The sequence below is a fragment of the Nothobranchius furzeri genome, chromosome 12, assembly GCF_043380555.1.
Source record: "Nothobranchius furzeri strain GRZ-AD chromosome 12, NfurGRZ-RIMD1, whole genome shotgun sequence".
NCBI classification, from domain to species: Eukaryota; Metazoa; Chordata; class Actinopteri; order Cyprinodontiformes; family Nothobranchiidae; genus Nothobranchius; species Nothobranchius furzeri.
Window position 1 is genome coordinate 59,247,928 of NC_091752.1, and position 22,121 is coordinate 59,270,048.

Sequence of the window (22,121 nt, forward strand, 5' to 3'; positions counted from 1 at the left end):
GCAGTGATTGTGGAGTGTTGGACCTGAAAGCCAAACTGTAATCAGTGAAGTGAGGGTTGAGTGTTTTCAAGATAAGCAGTGAGGGGTTTAACCCAGTTACCCACTAGATGGGCATATCTATTTCGGTTTGAGTGGACGCTGGCACTTTTGATTGCCACTGCTCTCTGATCTCTGCTGTCCGTTATTTTTTTTTTTTTTACGTAGACGGTTCTCATGTTTTTATTTATTTTAATCTGCCTTTCATTTTTTATCTTTCTATCTGAATCTTGGTATTTATCTTTACAAAATTCATGAGTACTAGCAGCCTTCTGGTCACTGTACCACCTGGACAACACCCTACGTACCTCATCCGCACCTTACATCTACCTTCGGCTAAAGGTGCCTAGTAGACAGTTTGGCTGGTTCATTCTCACCTGGGCTATCCTTTCTATTTTTCATTGTCCTTCAGCGCTGAACCAGTATCTGTCAACTGAGCTCCTTCGGTTTTGCGCTCACCTGGTGGTCCCCCCCACCCGCGCCTCTCCGCTTGTTCCCGGACATCTCGCTCAAACCCCGCAGCAAATACATCCATTGTGGGTACCAGTGCAACTTTATCGATGATGACACCCATTCAATGAGGTCCATCTGGTCCACATCCTGCCCCCCCGACTCGACACGAGTTCTAGTAACTCTGAGGCTGTCCAAGACTTGCTAACTCCTCTCACTAACCCAGCCAACCCTATAGCCAAACACGCCAACTCCATAGTCACCTTTGGTCTGCTAAACATCTGCTTGCTCACGGGCAAAGGTCATCTCATCAACGATCTTATCCGTGAACATAACCTGGACATTGTATTAGAGACGTGGTAGTCTTTTGTTTGTGCCAAAGAGGTCATACAAATCAGGACGGCACAGTCTCTAAATATCTAAAACCCTACTACTTTAGCCTTGTTTTGGGACCTTGCTACTACAAGTCTTAGGCTATTGTACTTAAACTCCATTATTCATAACTTTGTTCTTAGCCTCTTCTTTTTTACATACATACTTTTACCCCTTGGTCCATAAAGTGTTTATTGTCTGTTCTTGTTTTTTATTGGCCAAGTTTTGATTACTATAGCTTTTATGATCTCCTTGCCTTGATTATACAGCACTTTAGTCAGCTTCCATGCTGTGTTTTAAATCTGCTTTATAAATAAAATATGGATGGATGAATGAATTGAAAATGGCTTCAAACTCTAAGACACCTTTAACATTAGCTAAAACAAACAAGCCCAACCTGGAAGAATTCTATAAATATACATAATAGAAAATTGGTTACCATTATGACTGGTCTTCAGGAATGCCCTCAGGGTGTTTACGGACGCCTCCCTCACTAAAGCCGTCAGATCAGCTCCACTGGATCACAACACACACACACACACACACACACACACACACACACGCACACACACACGCACACACACACACACACACACACACACACACACACAGGTTTTACTTTGATTATTCTTCACAGCAAGACACCTTTTATGTGTGAACATAATTGTATGTGTGTGTCCGCATGTGTGTGTGCACTTTTAGGTCAGGAGTAAAATCATGGTCCCTCGAGGGCTCCTATCCAGCACGGCTTATAGCATTTAAACTCTAGAGTCCACTCCACTCCACCTTGACCGGGTTGGGAGTATTCTCATTTAGGTAGCCTTGGATTTTCCCATGTGCAACCGGACGTCTTTTCAGCCCTCTTTACAAGGCGGTTTGCCTGGAGCTGAACTGGTCCAACACACCCGCTGCTAACTGATTGGCTGGCTCAAAATCACGCGCACCACTAGGGGAGGGCCTCCGATTGGCAGATGGAATCAGCCCACGGGGGCTTCCCACATGCACGATACATTATCATTTTGGATGCTGTGGAGTTAACGAGGACATGAGAACACAACATCACATGAGAATAAAACTCGTAAAACGTGTTTTAGCTCTGTTTGTTGGCTACAGAAGGGCATAAACAAACAAGAAACCTGAAGTTGCCATCTTACAAAACAGAAGGAGCAATTATTTGTGTGAAATGCTTATCAGCCACTAGATGGTGCCAACGGATAAGAGAATTACTCCAGAAAGAGACTTGAAGAAAAAATAAATAACTGAAAATATCTCTTCCCTTAGAGATGAGATGAGAAGCTCATTCATCCGGAAGGGACTCGGAGTAGACCCGCTGCTCCTCCACATTGAACGGAGCCAGTTGAGGTGGCTCGGGCATTTAGTTAGGATGCCTCCTTGACACCTCCCTAGTGAGATTTTCCGGGCACGTCCAACCGAGAAGAGACCAAAAGAAAGACCCAGGACACGCTGGAGAGAGTAAGTCTCACGGCTGGCCGGGGCACGCCTTACGATATCCCTGGAGGAGCTGGCCCAAATAGCTGGGGAGAGGGAAGTCTGGGCTTCCCTGCTTAGGCTACTGCCCCCGCGACCCAGACTCCAGATAAGCAAAAATAAATAAATAAATAAATTGAAAAAATAGATGGATGACTGGATGGAAAAAAAAAACATCTAGATAAAATTAATATCAAACATCAAAAGAAAGTAACCAGTAACGATACACGTAACCCCAATACTGACTTAACTGATTAACCCAAGAGTCTACCGAGTGAGTCTTTCAACTGGTTTGTAAAGACGTCCATATATGGTGCAGAACTGACCTAACAAACCTGCCAGGTTAGGAAAGGGGGGCCCACGTCTCCTCTTCGGGCTGTGCCAGGCTGGGCTCCATGGGTAAAAGCCTAGCCAAGCGCTCGCCAATGTGGCCCAACTCCAGGCCTGCCTCCAGAGGGAGGCCCCGGTGACCCGGTCCGGGCGAGGGAACATTGTTTCCATTTGTCTTGTTCTTCATAAGGGGTCTTTAGGCTGCACTTTGTCTGATCCCTCACCTAGGACCTGTTTGTCATGGGTAGGGTTGTCACGGTAACCGGTATAGCGGTAAACCCCGGTAAAAAAGTTGACAATAAAAATAACCGTCCAGTTTTTAAAAAACTAAATTATCTCGGTGGGTTTACCGTGGCCGCGGTTTCAGCGCGGTGACCCTTACCAGCCACCGTCGCTTCAGCTGAAGTTCCCGCGGCGCGCACACGCACTTTTTAGTTTGCAACGTTACCAAAACTTTGAAGCTGAAATAATGGCCGAAGGAGGAGACGGCAGCGCCCAGGACATCCATCAGCCCTCAAAGAAGACTAACTCGGAAGTATGGGCATATTTTGGATTTCTGAAAAATGCTGAGGGACAGTTAATAGAAGACGGCTATCCCGTTTGCAGAACGTGCAGGAAACAAGTGTCTGCAAAAGGCAGCAACACTTCGAATCTAATGGCACATCTGCGTGACGATCACCCACGTCTCCACAGCCAGTGCAAGGTAAGATAGCATTAGCATTTTAGCTTAAATGCATGACGCGAGGACTTTTGGTTGACGGAGAATGCAACGAGTCACTACATACTGCAGCCGCAGCGTCCTCTGCCAGCATTTAAACCGTGTCACGGACACCCTGTTGCTGGATGAAGCATCTTATTTGTTGATGATGAAGAGAAATATACAATTAGTTCCTTGTCATTGATTTGTTTACTTATTCAATGCCATTTATACTTGAACATTTGGATTTGATTACATAGTGTAGTAGTTATTTTAGTAATTTGTTTAAATACATATTTTTTAAGGTTGACTTGTACAGCGCTCAAGTCAAGTGTGGACTGGAGTTTTAGATTTTCATTTTGATAATGAAGAAAACAAGTATATGAGAAAACAAGTGGTGTTTCTTTGATTTGTTTACATATTGTTTATGTTTTGAATGTTTGGATTTGTATAATTTAAACCTGCACTGACTACTGTAACATGTTCCAGAAAAAGAAGCTATTTGTTCCTTTACTTGTGAAAAGTTGCACTTTTGCTAAGGCTTTGTTATTTTAGGTTTAATAAACACTGTTAAACCTTTTCAAAACTATTTCAGTTTGTGTAGAACAGGACTATCAATGCTTTCTGAACATATGCAACACCGTTTAAAAAATACCGCGATAATACCGAAAACCGTGATAATTTTGGTCACAATAACCGTGAGGTTAAATTTTCATACCGTGACAACCCTAGTCATGGGTGACCCTACCACCTACTCTACCAGAGGCATAAAGCCTCAGACAACTTAGCTCCTTGGATCAATAGAACACTCAAACCCCTCCACCACGATAAGGTGGCAGCCCTCCCTGGGCTAAAAAATTAAACGTTGGCCTATGTAAGGGAACAGTGCATTTACATGCGCATTAGGATTGTGTTTGAGGAAGGTAAATTGCTAAATATTCCTGTATTTGTTGTTACTTGTGATGAAGTGATCAGATTTTCTTCCTCTACAGGAATGTTTTGAGCTATGTTGTGATAAAGTTTGCTGAACATCTTCCCACAGAAGATGAATGAAAGAGAAAAGTTTTCAGCGAAAACTTACGAGAAGCAGTTACAGCGTTCATCAAAAGCAATGTCCTCCAGACTGACATCTGGCTCCAGCCGAGGTTTGCTGCCTCCCTGTAACATATAAAAATCAAGACAGTTAATAACATTCTTCCTTTCTTTGGGGTGTGGTTATTCTCACAATAAACACATTTTACTGTTGGGGTGGTTTACAAATGAAACATTTATGTAGCAAGAATCTACAACTAAAGATCCTGGACCAGTGCAACACAGAATGAATAAGTGTTGGTTAAAATGAATTTCAGAAGCTGATAGAGAGGACAATGGTCAAAGGCCACAGTTTCCCCGGGATACAGCAGCTCCCTTGTTATGAATTCTATGTAGAAATCCCGCTGCAGATGCTTAGTAGTCGGAGGGTTGCTAGTTTGATCCCAAATCACTCCTAATCATTCTGTCCATATGCCCTTGGGACACTTCATCTGCCTTTCTGCTCACTGCTGAAAAAAAACAGCATATGACAAATATATAATTAATTTCTGATCTCTGACTCTTTCCCAGAGTATGGCAGAGACAAAGTGGCAGCCTTGCTTGCAGCTCTGTGTTTGTGTCAGCCTTTGCTGTGTTTCCCCCTAACCCCAACCCTCTGAAAGGATTACTATTTTTTTTTCTTTCTGGAATTGATCATGCAAAACCAAAACTTGTTTATTCGAGCAACTGTCTAATTGCACCGTGAGCACTCCTGCAGTGGTGTGGTAATGTGTTCCCCCACATCCCAAAGATTCTCAATGGGGTTAAGGTCTGGACTCTGTGGTGACCAACCCATGTGTGAAAATTATATCTCATGCTCCCCTTAACATTCCGGCCATTTCAGCCAAAGAGGCTTTAGTAAAAGCATACCCGAATTTGACTAAAAGCTGTAACTGAACCATTTGGACTAGAGGCATGATTGAGGTGTCTTTTTAAAGTACACACTAGGGCTGCAACAACGAATCGATAAATTTGATGAAAATCGATTACTAAAAGCGTTGGCAACGAATTGCGTCATCGATTCGTTGTGACACACAACTCTTCCAAAAGCCCCCCCCCCACCCCCTTGCGCACAGACCGGAGCAAGTCAAATCAGCGCGAGGGAGAGAGGTGTTTGGAAGAGAAACATGGCAGAAGCAGCGAGACCCAAAAAAGTAAAAACTTCTTAAGTTTGGGAGCATTTTCAGTTAAATCAGGCGAAGACATTCGTTACCTGCAACGTTTGTAGGTCAGACTTAGCATGGCACGGGAGTACTACGGTGATGATGCAGCATCTTAAACGTAAGCATGTCGGAATCATCAGCGAGGAAGGAGAGAGCTCAGTGTCCGGGTAAGTTAAAAACTTTTCAAAAGTGATTCACCCAAGCCCCGGATTATTACACAGGCTAGACATGCCCTAAGCTCGTAAAAAAAAAAGCTTATAAAGTCGTGGGTGCGATGCTTACTAGATGAATGGGGAGGGGGGGATCTTCCCGTAGACTCGCGCTGCTGCAAACCGGTTCCGCCGTCACATTCTCGCAGAAACTGGTTGATCACACCGGGGCCAGACTACTAGCATGTGGTTTTACAACCACAATGTCCTCGGAAGCGAAAACGCTTTTAAAAAGGAGGGAGGAGCAGTGTTGGGAGTAACGCGGTACAAAAGTAATTAACTACTGTAATGCATTGCTTTTTGCTGTAATGTGGTAATGTAAGGCATTACAGGGAAAGAAAATGGTAATATTTACTCGGTACAATTGTCAGTAACGCAGTAATTACAATGCATTTTTAAACCCAGAATCAAGGTGTGGGTTTCCTAAAAATTCTAATTGCGGGAAGCCTGAAAAAAGATCCAGTATCCACATATATTACGTCATTTATGGACTCAGCTTTGCGAGCATTCTCTGTGCAGAGAGGACACAGCGGTAATGGCTCAAATACTCCAGCTGCGTCCTGCGCGCGGCCGCTGTTATATTCACAAAATCGCTCCACCAAAACAAAGTAATTCGTTTGCGATCGTTTATATCAGCCCATGTTCTCTGGTACTTCATGTACTTTTCAGCTGAGTTCACAATCTGTGCCCCGGTGATTTCAACTCATTGTTGCTGGAGCACAGCGCGAAGCTTTATTTATTTATTTATTTTGCGTTCGGTAGATCCCTTTGGCTGATTAGTTAGAATGTAGGAAATCTAGGAAACAGTTTTTCTGGAAGACAGAGAAAACATGCAGCATGCAGGAAGGTTAGAGAGAGAAAGGGCAGGAAATTATTCAAATAAAATCAAGAAAACAAAACAAAGTGCTTGAAAAGAAAAAAGTAGGTAGATTTATCCCCAATACACATTTTTACCAGTGAAAAGCAATAATATATAAGCATTTTAATATTTATACTAGTGATAGAATCAGATCACCCCAGAAGTCAGTCCCACATCCAGGGCCGTATCAAGGCATTTGGGGACCAAGGCAAATATAGGCTTGAAGCCCCCACCACCTCACTCCCTGCTCAGTTAATATAAGATGGCAGCGTGCTGAGAGTACAGATTGTTGTTGCTTTCATTTAATAAACAATCATTTTAAAGCACTGTTATTATATCTGACTGTTTTAACAGCAACCCTAGCTCAGACACCACATCACTTTCCACATATATGTCATGAACTCACTGAGTGTCAGATTACCAGATTCATATTGAAGTTGTTTTGGTGAAAATTACTTCAAGTTATGCAAAAGTAGTGTAATGCCTTACATTTTAAAATCAGTAATATTGTAATGTAATTAATTACTTTAAAATGAGGGTAACAAGTAATAAATAATGCATTACAGTTTTGAAGTAACTTGCCCAACACTGGGGAGGAGTTCTAACTGTTGCTGCAGGCGTGTTGTGTGAGAGTGCAGTTATATACTGGTTAATATATTTTTGGGTTCAGTTGCTTTCATGTGGCCTAATGTGAGTCTATTTGGGATCATTGGAATGATCAGCAGCATTTCTTGATGTGACTTTATGGCAGTTGCCCAGGGCATCATCACAAGGAGGATGACATTCATTTACTTTTGTTTTATTTGGTATTTTTTCAGTCATTTTTGGAAATAGTGATTAATTTTGATTAATTCACAGCCTATGTTTAATTACATTTAAAAATTAGTTGTTTGACAATATAGTTATAATAAATGTCAACAGATGAGATCAAACAAAACAGATGAGAATTGCCCTTAAGCTGTTTAACTTGGACCAAGAATTTTAGGTCACAGATAGATGTAGCTTAGGGTCTCTGTCTATGCACCTTATAAGACAATTTAGGTGATGGCATGTTGTTTTTCTGCTATTGAACTGTTTTCTAATAATGTTGTGTTAAATAAAGTGAAGGAAGGAGAGAAATAACATTTCCCTAGCAGTTTTTAAAAATTTCCCCATGTAATCCGATTAATCGTGTCGAGACCCCATCCGATTCATCGATTATCCAAATAATCGTTTGTTGCAGCCCTGGTACACACTCAGATGTTTTCCCCACAACAGTGAAAATTTATGTAAGTGATACCGTCATAGAGTAATATGGGATTTAATTCCCAAAAAATGTATGGTCGCATATTCATTTTAAAAAAATACCTGCTTTAAAAATAACATCAGTAATGAGATTTGGACTGGAAAACATTATGTGTCAATTGCCTGAAGTCTTTCCTTGTCCCACACCAAATTTTACAGTAATAAACCTAAAAATGAGCATTTGGCAGATATTTTTATAAGGTCCAGGCAATTCAAACGTGTGCTAAATGTGTGCCTTTTGGAGACCATTGCGACATACTTAGGAAAATAATCTGTTATTTTTGAAAGCTTCAACATAAAATCATAAACTTGGGCACTAATTAAAGATTACAAATGGGACTGTCCTATCCCACATCCAAATCCACTCTCAGTATTACTTACAAAGAGTAAAGGAGGCATACACTGATGTGTGCAGCGATCACATAGCGATGCGTAACTGCTCTACAAACTGTTGCTGTGACAAAGTTCGTTTATGCTCACACTTTGTTTTTGTTTGGTAGAGCCGACCCCCACATGTTAGATATCGTTCGTTTCAGAATTTAATTGGCTATTTGATGCTTCACTCACCAACAAACAGCTTTGTAATAGGGTCAAGCAGTGGCGGCTGGCCACTAGAGGGTGATAGGGCGCCGCCTCCCCAGTTTTCCCCAGTGTTTTTAATTTTTATTTAAAAAAATAAATAAAATTAACAATAATCACATATTCTAAGTTAATTGTGTGTTTTGTAACAAAAACGAATCATATATATATATATATATATATATATATATATATCATTGGTGAGAAGCTCCCTGCCGAGCGGTGGAGGCGACAGAAAGATCGCCCATGTAGCGTAGCATAACGCTACACCCAAACGGCAGTGAAGCAGCTAGCCAATTGCTGACAAGAAAATCAAACTCATAGCAATGGGAATGCATCCAATCAGCGTCGTCGATTCGGAAGCCCGAAGGGCGATAGAGCTACCGCCCAAGGCTGTTCGTTAATGTTCGGGTTGAGCTCGACAGCTCACGAGTCATCCCGGGCACACATGGACAACACGGTGAAGCTAGCCATGCTAGGCAGAGCTAACGTTGCCATGCAGCTCGACGAGGGAAACGGAAGAAACGGAGGACGCTTGGACAGGGAGAACAACAGCAGCTGGGTGCAGAGGTAAGCTGTACATTACATTTCTGTGAACAAGACAATCAGAATCAGAAATCCTTGGTTGTCCCACAAACAGGGACATTTGTTTAATAACATGTACATTGTTTAATGTGCAATAACTGTAAAAACTCATTTCAACACACATACCTATTATACATATTTAATCATGTAAATGTGTATTTCATGTAAATTTGTACATACATCAATCTGATTCCATTTTACTTGTTACACTTCTGCTGCAGCAAACAAATGTCCCAGCTTTTGGGACAATAAAACATTTCTGATTCTCAATCAGATGTTTTTACATTTGAAGTAAAAACATCTCATTGAGAATCTGAAATGTTTTATTTTCCCAAAAACTGGGAAATATGACATTTGTAAGAGGATACTGATGACATTATTTCCTATGAAAGTGTTTCCATGTACTTATGATGTACTTATCTGTTGTTTTTTTATTTATCATATGACAGGTTTGTGACACTATCCTGAGCCATACAAAAGAGCGATTCTCTTTTACCAAGCACCTCGTTGCTGCCACTCTGCTACAAAGCGACTTGTTTGTGCAACACAGCGCAGTTCCCAGATGCAGCACTGGCGACCGCTGTAGAGGCCTACCCCATGCTGAACAAAGCTAAGCTCAGAACAGCGCTATCCGTCATCTATGAGAACCATGAGTTCAGGGCTTGCACTGGTGCACTGACTCTCTTCCAGTTTTTCATGGAGAACAATCTTCAAAACACGCTCACAGAGACTGTCACTCTTTTGAAGATTCTTGTCACCACACCCATGACCACAGCCGAATAGGAGAGGTGCTTTTCTACTTTAAAGAGATCCTTCCACCTTTTAATCATTTGACTAGGGCCGAAACGATTCCTCGAGTACCTCGAATAATTAGACTACAAAAAGTAGTCAAATTGTCTGCCTCGAGGCTTCATTTAATTCCTGTTTAATTAATTCATGGCTTTGCAACGCCCGGGGTCATGTTTCACCCAGACCGAAATAAGTGACGCACATACACACTGCACTGAATGCACACGCGAGTAGCGAATGTTACTTCACTTTCTCTTAAGCCATGGTGGACAATATGGACCCCAGGGGAGTGCGAAAAAGACAGGAAATGTCAAAGATGTGGGACCATTTTTGACTTCGTAAGGCGGAAAACGTAGTCCAGTGTAAATACTGTAAAATGGATTTAGTCTACCACAACACCACATCCTTGATGCTGCAGCACCTGACCAGGAAACATCCACATGCAAATGTCATTCTGCAAGCAGACTCGGAGGTCCGCTATATATTCTGCGGACAATGTGTGACTTTTTCGTTTGTAGCACTCAGTTTCAGCTCACACTGTGCATCTGGTACCACACGTTGGACCTAAAAATGTGCTAAAAATAGTCATTTATACACAACACGTCGGACTTTTTATTGTGTTGTTATGTCTCTTGTCCCTCGGGATAGCTGCAGGAGGACACAGGTATTTATGAGAGTGGCAGAGGAAAACTAAAGAAAGTAAATAAATGTTTTGTGATCAGTAAAATTTGACATAACCATGACAAACATGCATTCTCGACAATCCTTGTTATTGTATGAGAAAGTGTAGAAATTAAAACGGACGTGTGTTAATAGGGAAATAGCTAGCGAGCCATGTTTGCGAATGCGCCATGAGCGGTTCTGGTGCTGTTTGGGTCGCAGCCACTCACAGCGCTACTTCCAACAGTTCTCCTCCTAGCTTTTTTTTGGCTTGCCAGGCTAGTAGATTCTCGCACGAGGGGAAAATCGACTCAGGTTGTATACTTATTTTTTGCACAGGCATTTGTTTACTGTGAAGTAAAGTTGAAGTGCTGAAGTTTTGATATAATTTTTTTAAATAAAATTTTGAATAAAACTTGAATAACTGGCAATTGCTTGCTCATTTTAAGAGGTCTTTCATATTTTATAACATGCTATTTGATATAATGATTTAGAAACACAAAGGGTAATTTATTAGAGTACTCGATTATTCGATAAAAGTACTCGATAACAAAAATATTTGACAGCTGCAGCCCTAGATTTGACCCTTCTCAAAGAAACAAACATCTTTTCCACAACCACGAGATGAGTTTTTCGACAGGATTGTTTAGAAAATAAGATGCAACCCATTGCAGCAGTTTGGGGTAAAAGAACTTGTTGCCAGCTGAAAGATAATCACCCATGCAGTAATTATCCAACAGGAGATTCACACCTATTTGCTTAAATTTAAGTGAAAACATTTTTTTGGTATAAACAATACAAATATGGATATTCCAAAAATATCCGGTCAACACAACTGGAGTGATATAAATCAGTATCAACTGATATGAAAAATAATTTTTCCATTTCATCCAGCGCCACTAGCAAGTCCAAAAGCTTAGTTTTTGGTTGGCAATACATTTTCTTGCTGCAACCAAAGAAGTTAGGACCAGAACGAGTTTTTTTTTCATTTTAAAACAAACCCACCCCTGTCTCCTGTCTTTGGATGTTGGAATACCTTAGTTATGGTGAGCAGGATGGAGAGGCGGTCTGCTGGACCTGGCAGCCCCACATACAAGGTTTTATCCAGACGCCCTGGTCTCAGTACGGCTGGGTCAATGATATCTGTAGAAAAATCAAAATGTGTGCCAACAACTGTGAAGGTAATACACATGTCTATTCAGTAGAGATGTAATGGTACAAGTATTTGGATTTTCATTTTTTGCTACGAAACAGAGGGATCCCCACGGCATCCATGTAGGACACCAGGGCCTTCATTTATCAAACGTTTGTAGAAAATGTTCTATATTATATCCCATGAATGAAATCTAGAATGTTCTTTTGCAGAATTTCTGGTTATGGTGGTCACATAGGAAGATGTTGTTTATGCTGCTCTGCAAAGATGTTTATGTTTATTCACTTAGCAGATGCTTTTATCCAAAGCGACTTACAATTTCTAACCTGTAGGGTATGTTGTGAACTGTGGGGGAAACCGGAGTACCCGGAGGAAACCCGCGCATGCATGGCAAGAACACGCAACTCCACGCAGAAAGGCCGCAGCCGAGTTTCGAACCTGCGACCTTTGTGCTGCGAGGCAACGGTGCTAACCACTGCGCCACCATGCAGCCCAGATAACAGTTGTTCAATATACTCTTACCTTCGATTGTTCTAACTCGGATGTTTGATGGTACAATGCCTAACCTAACTTAAGTGCAAAAGGGAAGAAGTGAGACTTAAAACAGCGGAATTATCCGACTACAATCTCCAGGTAAAACAGCCCAAAGCATGGATATGGCAACGATGAACAGAGACAGCGGACCCAAAATTAACAAAACGAAACAGATATTATTTGAACCGATCACAATGATTGATGTGTGTGCGAAATTTGTTCTCCACATTTGACCCATCCCCTGGGGGAGCGGTGAGCTGCAAACACAGCCGCGCTCGCGAACCATTTGGTGGTTTAATCCCCCAATCCAACCCCTTAATGCTGACTGTCAAGCAGGTAGACATTGGGTCCCATTTTTCCTAAGTCTTTGGTATGACCCGACCAGGAATCAAACCCTGATCTCCCAGTCTGAGGGCGCACACTCTACCACTGGGCCACTGAGCTGGTATCAAAGCGGATTCAAAGCAACCAGTGAATCATTACAAAAGAAAGACATAGATCTCACAACTGCCATTCATCTATTTGAGTCTTTGAAATTATTTCTATTATCAATTCGTGACCAATTTGATCATTTTGAAATGGCTGCCAAGAATGTTCCTGGAGTTTGCCAGTCATTTAAAGATGAACTGCAGCGGACCAAAAAACGAAAAACCTTTTCAGATGAATCCACAGAACATGAAATAACTCTAAAAGGTCAAGAGAGATTTCGAGTGGAAACATTCAGTGTCATTATTGACAGCCTAGTAAACTGTTTGGAGCACAGAATGGATGCATACATGAATACATGCAATGAAAAGTTTGCTATCCTGTTGAACATGGATTGTAAGGATCTGGCTGCCGTCCGCAAACGAGCTGATGTACTCGCTACACTGTTCCCATCAGATCTGGATGAAAATCTGGCAGATTGTGCCCAGGGGCCCCTGCAATGATAATCTGGCCCTGGAATCCCCTCACGTGCTGAGGACGTAGTGTGACCAAATATGGTTATTTGAGGGTGATTTTCTTTGTAAATGACTGAGAACAAACACGGTCATCTGGGAACGCACAGGTGAGATTTATCATCAGACGAGTGCGGAGGAACGTGCGTACGAGAGGCCACTGCATGATTCATAAATCGGGATTTTGACCGTTCGTACGAACATTCTAAATTTCGTTCATAGGAACGAATTTAGGAATATTTCAGTGAACGCTTGATGAATGAGGCCCCAGGTTTGCATGAGCCCCTTCATAGCTCTTTTTGGGCTCCCAGCTGATAACGTCTTGACTAATCCCACACGAAAATATTGGCCTTTGTGTCACTTTTAGCCAGATGATACATATAGGGATCCTAAATCAGGTTGACTCATGGGTCTTTGGAAGAACAAAAAAAGAGCTACTATCTAATCAGCTTTGACTTATGCCCTGACTCACACATATGTTGTACTTTTATTTTAAATGAAAAGTAATGAAGTGTGTTACAACCACACCTGTCAAATACTTTGAGATTCATCAGCTTGTAAAAGTTCGTAACTAGCATGACTACAAATCAGACATCGGCACGTCGCATGTATGACATCACCACAGAATCTCATCTCCCCTAGCATAGCTGCTACTTACCACATAGCCAGATTTATGGTGGTTGTTTGCATCTGAAGGAAGGATTTGAAGTTAGCAGAACTCACAGCCATTTTCCCTCTGCTTTTCTCCGTGTCTGGTTCAATTACGTCACTTTCGCCATGCACATTTGTAGCCCTGGACTTATTTTCTTACAAAACCCTAAAAAAATGTTTCCTGCAGTGGCACAGTGGTTAGAGCTGTTGCCTTGCAGCGAGAAGGTCCTGGGTTCGCTTCCCAGCCTGGGATCTTTCTGCATGGCGTTAGCATGTTCTCCCTGTGCATGCGCAGGTTCTCTCCGGGTACTCCGGCTTCCTCCCACGGTCCAACAACATGACTGTTAGGTTGATTGGTCTGTCTAAATTGTCCTTAGGTGTGAGTGTGTGTGCATGGTTGTTTGTCCTGTGTCTCTGTGTTGCCTTGCGATGGATTGGCTCTCTGTCCAGGGTGTACCCAGTCTGGTTGCCCATTGACCGCTGGAGATAAGCACAAGGCCTAAAGCCTCTAGCTCAACCGCAACACCATCCACACCAGACACTCAACGACCAGATGGATGCAGCGGACATGAAGGCAGAAATCCTAACATCCCTGAAGACTGACATTGCCATGCTGCTCAGGACGGAAATAAAAACTTCTCTGGCTGAGGATTTTGACGCCAGTAAATCTGAGCTTCTGGCGGTTAAAAAGGAGCTAGCTAACCACACCTCAGCTATCCGCTCTGACACGAAGGCGATGAAGACCACTGGGTGTGTCCGAATCCGTGGGAAGGATGCTTTTAAGGGAGCATTTGAGGTCGATGACGTCACAGCGCAGCGACGAGTACTGTCCGAATTCCAAGAATACTCATTCTCATGTCCTCAAATGCATCCTCGCTCCACCCACATTTCGAGGATGGGCCTGTTGTATCCTCACAGAACAAGGCTATCCCAGCATGCTTTGCGCGCCGGCTGTGGATTTTCAACAGAAAGAGAAAATGGGGAGAGCTACAAAGTTTTAAACATAAGTCTGTTCAAAAACTAGCTGTAGAAAACTAAAAAGCTTAAAGCGGTTCTGTTTATAGACATTTTTTGTTTTATGTTTGTTTTTTAAATTACATTTTAGGCAGAAATCAGCCAGAATGAGTTTGTATCACGGGTCCCGTAGTTATTCCCGTTTGTGTGTGTGTGTGTGTGTGTAGCGAATGAAACTTGTCATTTGTTTTAGGGACAACAGAGCGTTTTTATGAAGCTTAGAGGTGAAGAGTAAAGCTGTCTACACATGGGTACAGTAGTTCTACTGTGTTCTGCTGTGAAAAGCAGTTTTACATTCAGGGATTTACACAGCTGACACATTTTATTGAAGTTAAAATTGTTTGTGTGAAGAATATAATTTTTATCTTCTCATGTGGATAAAAGTAAAAATGTGTTTATTGCCTTTTTGTCACCTGTGGTCTGATTTTCTCTGTAGGACTGCAGGTGTCCAGGGTCAGGAGAAGCTTTACCTGGTGGTCATCCTGGGAGAAAGGCCTTCTACTGTCATCATGTTAATGTTATTTAGCTGTTTGATATTTGAACACATTTATTAAAAAAAATACTTACTGGTAACTCTTTCTGGTAATTGATTTTATCTCCAGTTTTATTATTACAGATGTTTTTGAACATGTTACATGAACAGAAAATGAAAAGATGGTGAGGAGACAAGATTATTTATAATACGTTACACTTATTTACAGATCAAAACCAGTAAGGACCAGTTATGTACGGTTAAAGCAGGATTAACCTGAGTGACTCTTCCTGGATCATTTATTTAAACTGAGTGAGCAGGAAGTCTTTGGCAGTGCAGCTGGATCTGCTGCAGGAGGATCCAGACGCCATTTTTGGACTTAGTAAAATAGAGCTGACATACCTGGTGCTGAAGTCTGGTCCCAGCACTTTTTTCTGCATGTTTTAGATCTTGAACAGAGCTGATTAGTTTAATTTAGTGATGAGTCACTCCTGTAGAGACTAATGAAGGCTGGGGAGACTCGCTGGAGCGGTTCACAGCCGAGTGTGAAGCAGCCTGGATGAGAATCAGCTCCTCTAACTGAACAAATTTTCTCACATCAAATTTGATTTTAAAATTTGATGTTTCATGTTTTCAAGTTGGTTTTTATGTTTTATCTTCTTGATGTTCTTGCTCATGAAAAGCACAATGGATTATTTCTGTGTATCAAATATGCTATATAAATAAAACTGTAATAATATTGTCTATATAACAAATATGCTGGGATTATTCTAAAATTACAGAAGAGTGGTAACACTCAAAGGACCAGCAATGAAACAACAATTGTAATGAAGCTGTCATAATTAAGATGTATAACACTCAGTATGAAGCCTCCATCCATCTAGACCAGTGTTTCTCAACCCTGGTTGTTAAAGTTTTAATGTATCAAAGTTATTTTTAAGTCATCATGTTTTAAAGCAAGCCTCCGGGCTTTTTCCTTTCAGCCCAGCTCTGGTATGCTGATAAGACATGTAATTTGTCTCTGTGGGGGATTGGTGGAATAAAGCCGGGCGTACACTGTGCGACTTTTTCACTTTTTTGAGCCGATTTTCCAGTCGTGCGAGAATCCACGACATCGGGGCGAGTTTTGCGCCGAGCGGTCGTGTAGTGTACAGGGGGTTACGAGAGGCGATTAACACCACGTGACAAGCCGCCGATCAGCAGTCGTGAGGTCGCACGGACTTCTGGTGTGTTTAATATTTCGCTCGTCCCTCGTGAGGGTATCGCACTGTTGAAGCGACGCTGCGAGCAGCTGCGACCCAAAAAAGTATCAGAACCGCTCACGGCGCATGCGCTCGCAATCCTGCATCAACGCCGGTCGCTCGCTATTCCCCTAATAACACACACTGTTTGTTTTTGTTTCTACACGTTTTTTTTACTCACAAAAATTGTCAAGAAAGCGTGTTTGTCGTGTTCATGTCAAATTAAACTGATCACAAAACACAGATTCACTTTCTTTATTTCGTTTTCCTCATCCAACCCCCATGAATCCCTCCTGCAGCACTCCCGAAGGACAACAGGCAAGACAAAAAAGTCTGACGTGTTGAGTAAAAACTGCTATTTTTAGCACATTTTTAGGGCCGACGTGTTGCTACCAGACGTACAGTGTGAGCAGTCAGGTCGCATCCGAGAACTGGGTCGTACAGTGTGAGCACACGACTCGTGAGATCTGCTCTGGGAGGAAGTCGTACAGTTTGAGCTGAAGCTGAACGCTGCGAGTGAAAAAGTCGCACAGTGTACGCCCGGCTTAATCTGCCCGGCAACAGGAATCCATAGTTTGAGTGACTCAGCAGTTTTTGCATGTCAACAGGCAACTCCATAAATTGAGACTTACTTTTTGGAATGTCCCGCCTTAGCCTAGAAGTAGCGCTGTTATTGGCTAGTGTAGACAGTAATGAATTGCTCTTTGTTCATTTTTTCCTGTGTTTCAGTAAAAACTCTGTGGTCAGGAGAGAGAGGTTAACGTGAGTTGGCTGAGGTTTTCTATCAGGTTTCCTCTGTTTCTTGCTCTCCGCTGCAGCGTAAAACCTTAATAATTCTTTCTCGTGTGTGGTTTATTTTAAGGATATAAAAATACCCAACACTGGTCCTCAGCGGCCCCCTGTCCTGCATTTTTCTATTTTGCCATTTCGAACAGCATTGTTTCTCTGCTGCCACACACCTGACTTAAATGAATGAGTGATTAACAGGCTTCCGCAGCACCGGACGTCGTTCTAAGGAGGCAATGCAAAAATGTAAACTAGGTGTGCTGTAGCAGAGACATGGAAAACATGCAGGGCAGGGGGGCACTGAGGACCAGGGTTGAGAAACCCTGATCTAGACCTTAGTGAGCTGAAGCTGGGTGTGTACCTGGTCTGTTGGTTGCAGCCATGATGAAAACCTGTTGTCGACCCTCTAAGCCATCCATCTCCGTGAGTAGCTGGTTGACAACCCGAACGCTGGCTCCTGACTGAACACAAACACTTCTTGTCAACAGATCCCTACATACACCAGAAGTAATGTTGTTTTCCAGAGCTGATCAGATAATCTACCATAAAACACTGATCATACACAACAACTGAAGACCCTTTATGATGCCTTTTAGCAACACAGATTCCTCAACATTTCCATCCTTGGCAATAAGCCACTTGTAGTCCTACTCACATCGTGGCCCGAACGGCGAGGACACAGTGCATCAATCTCATCAAAGAAGATGACACATGGAGCAGAGTTACGTCCTCGCTGGAAGACTTGTCTGACAGCACGCTCGCTTTCTCCCACATACTGTACACATCAACATAGTTTCATCACCCTTAGCAATGCTACAGAAATTCCCACTCATCTCATATGGAGTGGGGCTGGCGACCCGACACCAGCCAGTCCTCTACACAGACAGGCTAGCTAGCTGCTAGCTCTTCACTCACCATGTTGAGCAACTCTGGACCCTTGACAGAGATGAAATTTAGCCCAGACTCGTTCGCCACGGCCTAAAGATGGAAGAAGAAAAGTTTATATATATAAAACTTTTCAAGATAAAAGTAAGAAGATGCTTCATAAAGAGAATAGGAGATGAAATTAAAAAAAAAAAAAAGCAGATCAAAATATACAGAATGGAAACACAAGCAGGTGAAGATGCTGATGATCCCCTTTTCAAATTCAAAAACAAAAATACTTTATTAATCCCAGAGGGAAATTGATTGCTGTAGTAGCTCAGAATAATAATAATAATAATCAAGTCATCAAAGAGTTATTGTATATTACAATGGCTGTTGGCAGGAAGGATCTCCAGTAGCGGTCAGTGTTGCAGCCAACTGAAGAAGCCTCTGACTGAAGACACTCTTTCGTTGTCGGACAGTCTTGTGAAGATAATGCTCAGGGTTGTCCATAATTTTCTTGATTCTCTGGAGAATCCTTCTTTGCATTATCTCCTCCATCGGTTCCACAGTCAGCCCCAGAACAAAACCAGTCTTTTTAATTAGGCTGTTGAGCCTTTTCAGGTCCCTGCTTCTGATGCTACTACCCCAACAGATGATGGCAGAAGAGATTACACTCTCAACAACAGACTTGTAGAAGATGTGCAGCATCTTGCTACAGACATTGAAGAACCTAAGCGTCTTCAAGAAGTGCAGTCTGCTGTGTCCCTTCTTGTAAACGGCTTGGCTGTTCTTTCTCCAGTCCAGTCTGTTGTCCATGTGACCTCCAAGGTATTTGTATTCCTCAACCACCTCCACTTCTTCTCCCATAAGGAAAAAGTGTTTGACTCCACTCTGTTTCTTCTGAAGTCTAAAATCATCTCCTTTGTTTTGTTCACATTCAAGGTCAGATGATTGTTTCCACACCATGCCACAAAGCGCTCCACCAGCTCTCTGTACTCAGCTTCCTGTCCATCTCTGATAAACCCGACGACTGCAGAGTCATCTGAGTATTTCTGTAGATGACAGGTCTCTGATTTGTACTGGAAGTCTGAGGTGTACAGGGTGAAAAGAAATGGTGAGAGTACAGTCCCCTGTGATGCTCCAATATTACTGATTGACTGGTTTGATGTGCAGTTCTTCAGCCTCACAAACTGTGGTCTGTTTGTCAGGTAGTCTTTAATCCAGGAGATAGTTGAAGCCCCCACCTGTGTCTTCTGGAGTTTCTGGCAAAGAACATCAGGCTGGATTGTGTTAAATGCACTGGAGAAATCAAAGAACATGACCCTCACAGTGCTGCCTGCTGTGTCCAGATGACAGTGGGTTGGTTGCAGCAGCTGGATGATGGCATCTTCAACTCCAACTCCATGGCGATAAGCAAACTGCAGCGGGTCCTGATATGTCCTAGTTTGCTTATTCAGGTGGACCAACAGGCGTCTCTCCAGGACCTTCATGATGTGGGATGTCAGGGCAACCGGTCTGTAGTCGTCATTGAGATTTCTTTGTATTGGAACAAGGCAGGATGTCTTCCACAGGACTGGAACCTTCTCCTGGGCCAGGCTGAGGTTGAAGAGGTGCTGCAGAATCCCACAGAGCTGCTCTGCACAGGCCTTCAGTACTCTGGGGCTGACACCATCTGGACCTGCAGCCTTGTTCCTGTTCAGTCTCTCCAGCTGCCTCTTCACCTGACTTCTAGTGACAGATAGGTGGGAGGGGGAGGTAAATGGGGCAGCAGCATCTCCTGACGTGGTTGAAGACTGATTTATAGAACCAGAAGAGTCCATGACTGCGTTAGAGGACAAAAGATCTGGCGTGTGACAGGAAAAAGTTGGATCAGAGGAGGATGGGATGTCTGATTGGCTGGGGACAGACGAGGAGGATGCTGGGTTTGTTCCTGAACTGAACCTATTAAAGAACTTGTTCAATTCATTGGCTGTGTCCGGGCTGCCATCTGTGCAATCCTTCCTCTGCTTGAAGCCTGTGATCTTCTTCATCCCTGACCAGACATCTCTGATAATGTTCCTCTGTAGTTCTCCAGCTCCAGCTTCTTCCTGTATGCCTCCTTGCTGTCTCTGATCTTGATCTTCAGTTGCTTCTGTATACTCCTTTTTGTTTGAACACATCCTGCAGTTTTTAAATAGGGGGACCTTAAGGAAATCCAGCAAGATCTCATCAACCCCCGGAGCCTTGCCACCGAGGAGTTGTTGACCATCATAGCTGTTTTACTGCCTTGTGAGCAACTTGATATACAATTTCGAAAATTTGATAAGATCATAGAATTTAGGTTTACATGGGATGCCTCTGTGGTAATATGTATCTGAAGTTAGCCAGACTAAACTTGAGAGTATTCCGAAAATCTTTTACATGATTTCAACATGTCAACGTTGAACCCAGGGTCACACCTTAATAGGTAAATTCATCAAAAAATAAAGTATTTTCCCGTATACCAAAACAATTGGGTAGCATTAGTGTTCAACTCTGCTTACTGATTCATAACAATAGTTTTATCTGTGTTTAATGTTAACCTATTTTGACACAGCCAGTCAGTAACTTTTTGAATCTGATGAATTAACTTAACTGCAACATGACTTTCAATTTTATCCTGAACACCACTGTATCATCAGCATACATGATGACATTAGCAGTGCAATCTGAGGTGATATCATTAAATGAGAAATGGCCTGTATTTGATATGTTTCAGAACATATAAGGCAGACTGGCCGTACACCCGACGGAGGTAAAATAAAGGCAGAAGCTTCAATCCATTCATCTTTGAATGTCCGATTTTCATAGACCACTTTACGTATTTTTGACAAAGCCATCTTCATTTACTCACTCGTGTTTGCAAGTCATCCTCGTTTTATTAGCAAGTGTGAGCATCCAAGCTAGTTACTGAGCAAACAGCTTTAAATGAAACATCTATGTTGTTTTTCCCCTGTGAGCGTGTGCGGTGAGTGGCGCATTACTGCCACCTGCTGTCGCTGATCTGCATAGCAGCCTGGCGCTGACAGCCACTGCGGCCGATAGAGCTCCGGGAGTTGACGTCACTTCTCCCGGCATGCAACAGTTCAAATCGAAACGGCGCCATATTGGCATGCAGAAGCCGGCAGCTGGACTATTTGTTATTGTCAGAAAACTCAATCAAACGGGAAATATGGTAGATTCCTGTTGTGCCCCAGGATGCAGAACAGACGCGGACGACATAAGGGATGAGCCATCTACAGGATTCCCCAAGATCCGGAGCGCCGCAAACGTTGGATCATTGTAATAAAACGCACTAGTGACCGGGCGAAAATGAAGCTGTGGGATCCCGAGAGTAAAGGTTTTCGCTTATGCAGCGACCGCTTCATATCAGGTACTTAAACCAACGTTTCCTCAACTGTGTATGGTATTTATTTTAAATGCTTTTATTTTGATTCTTAGTGGGCTTCCTAAACTTATTTTGGCGTGGCTTTTTCTGTCTTATTACTCATAGTAACAAGTAAACATCACGTAAAACGTTGCCTCGTGAGTTCTGCGTGCTGCCGTTTCCGTGTTTTATGATGACAGCAATTAACCGGCTAAGCTGTATTTAATTTTTAAGCAATGGTGGATCAATTGTCAGATCACACATAAAAAGCACTTTGGATTGCTATTATCTGTCTCACCGAGACTACTTACGTGTAAATCTGTTATTTGTCCGTCCATCCATCCATTTTCATCCGCGTATCCGGAGTCGGGTTGCGGGGGCAGTAGCGTCACTTCCCTCTCCCCAGCCGCCGGAGCCAGCTCCTCCGGGTAAATCCCAAGGGGTTCCCCGGTCAGGTCTGGTGTTGTGCCGGTAAGAAGTCCGCTCCGACAGCTTCTGGCGTTTTTAA

General features: G+C 42.7%; 1 protein-coding gene across 10 annotated transcripts in view; it reads right to left on the reverse strand.

The window, feature by feature from the left end:
- The window catches only part of nvl (nuclear VCP like), a 77,835-nt gene that overhangs the window by 5,984 nt on the left and 49,730 nt on the right, over positions 1 to 22,121 (reverse strand). For all 10 annotated transcript variants that reach the window (XM_070542756.1, XM_070542755.1, XM_054750602.2 and 7 more), the window contains 6 exons: positions 18,277 to 18,339; positions 18,017 to 18,136; positions 17,723 to 17,822; positions 11,609 to 11,715; positions 4,455 to 4,531; positions 1,298 to 1,374 (listed from right to left, as the gene is read on the reverse strand). In XM_070542756.1, coding sequence (XP_070398857.1) covers positions 1,298 to 1,374; positions 4,455 to 4,531; positions 11,609 to 11,715; positions 17,723 to 17,822; positions 18,017 to 18,136; positions 18,277 to 18,339 — 544 coding nt within the window. The remainder of the gene's footprint in view (positions 1 to 1,297; positions 1,375 to 4,454; positions 4,532 to 11,608; positions 11,716 to 17,722; positions 17,823 to 18,016; positions 18,137 to 18,276; positions 18,340 to 22,121) is intronic.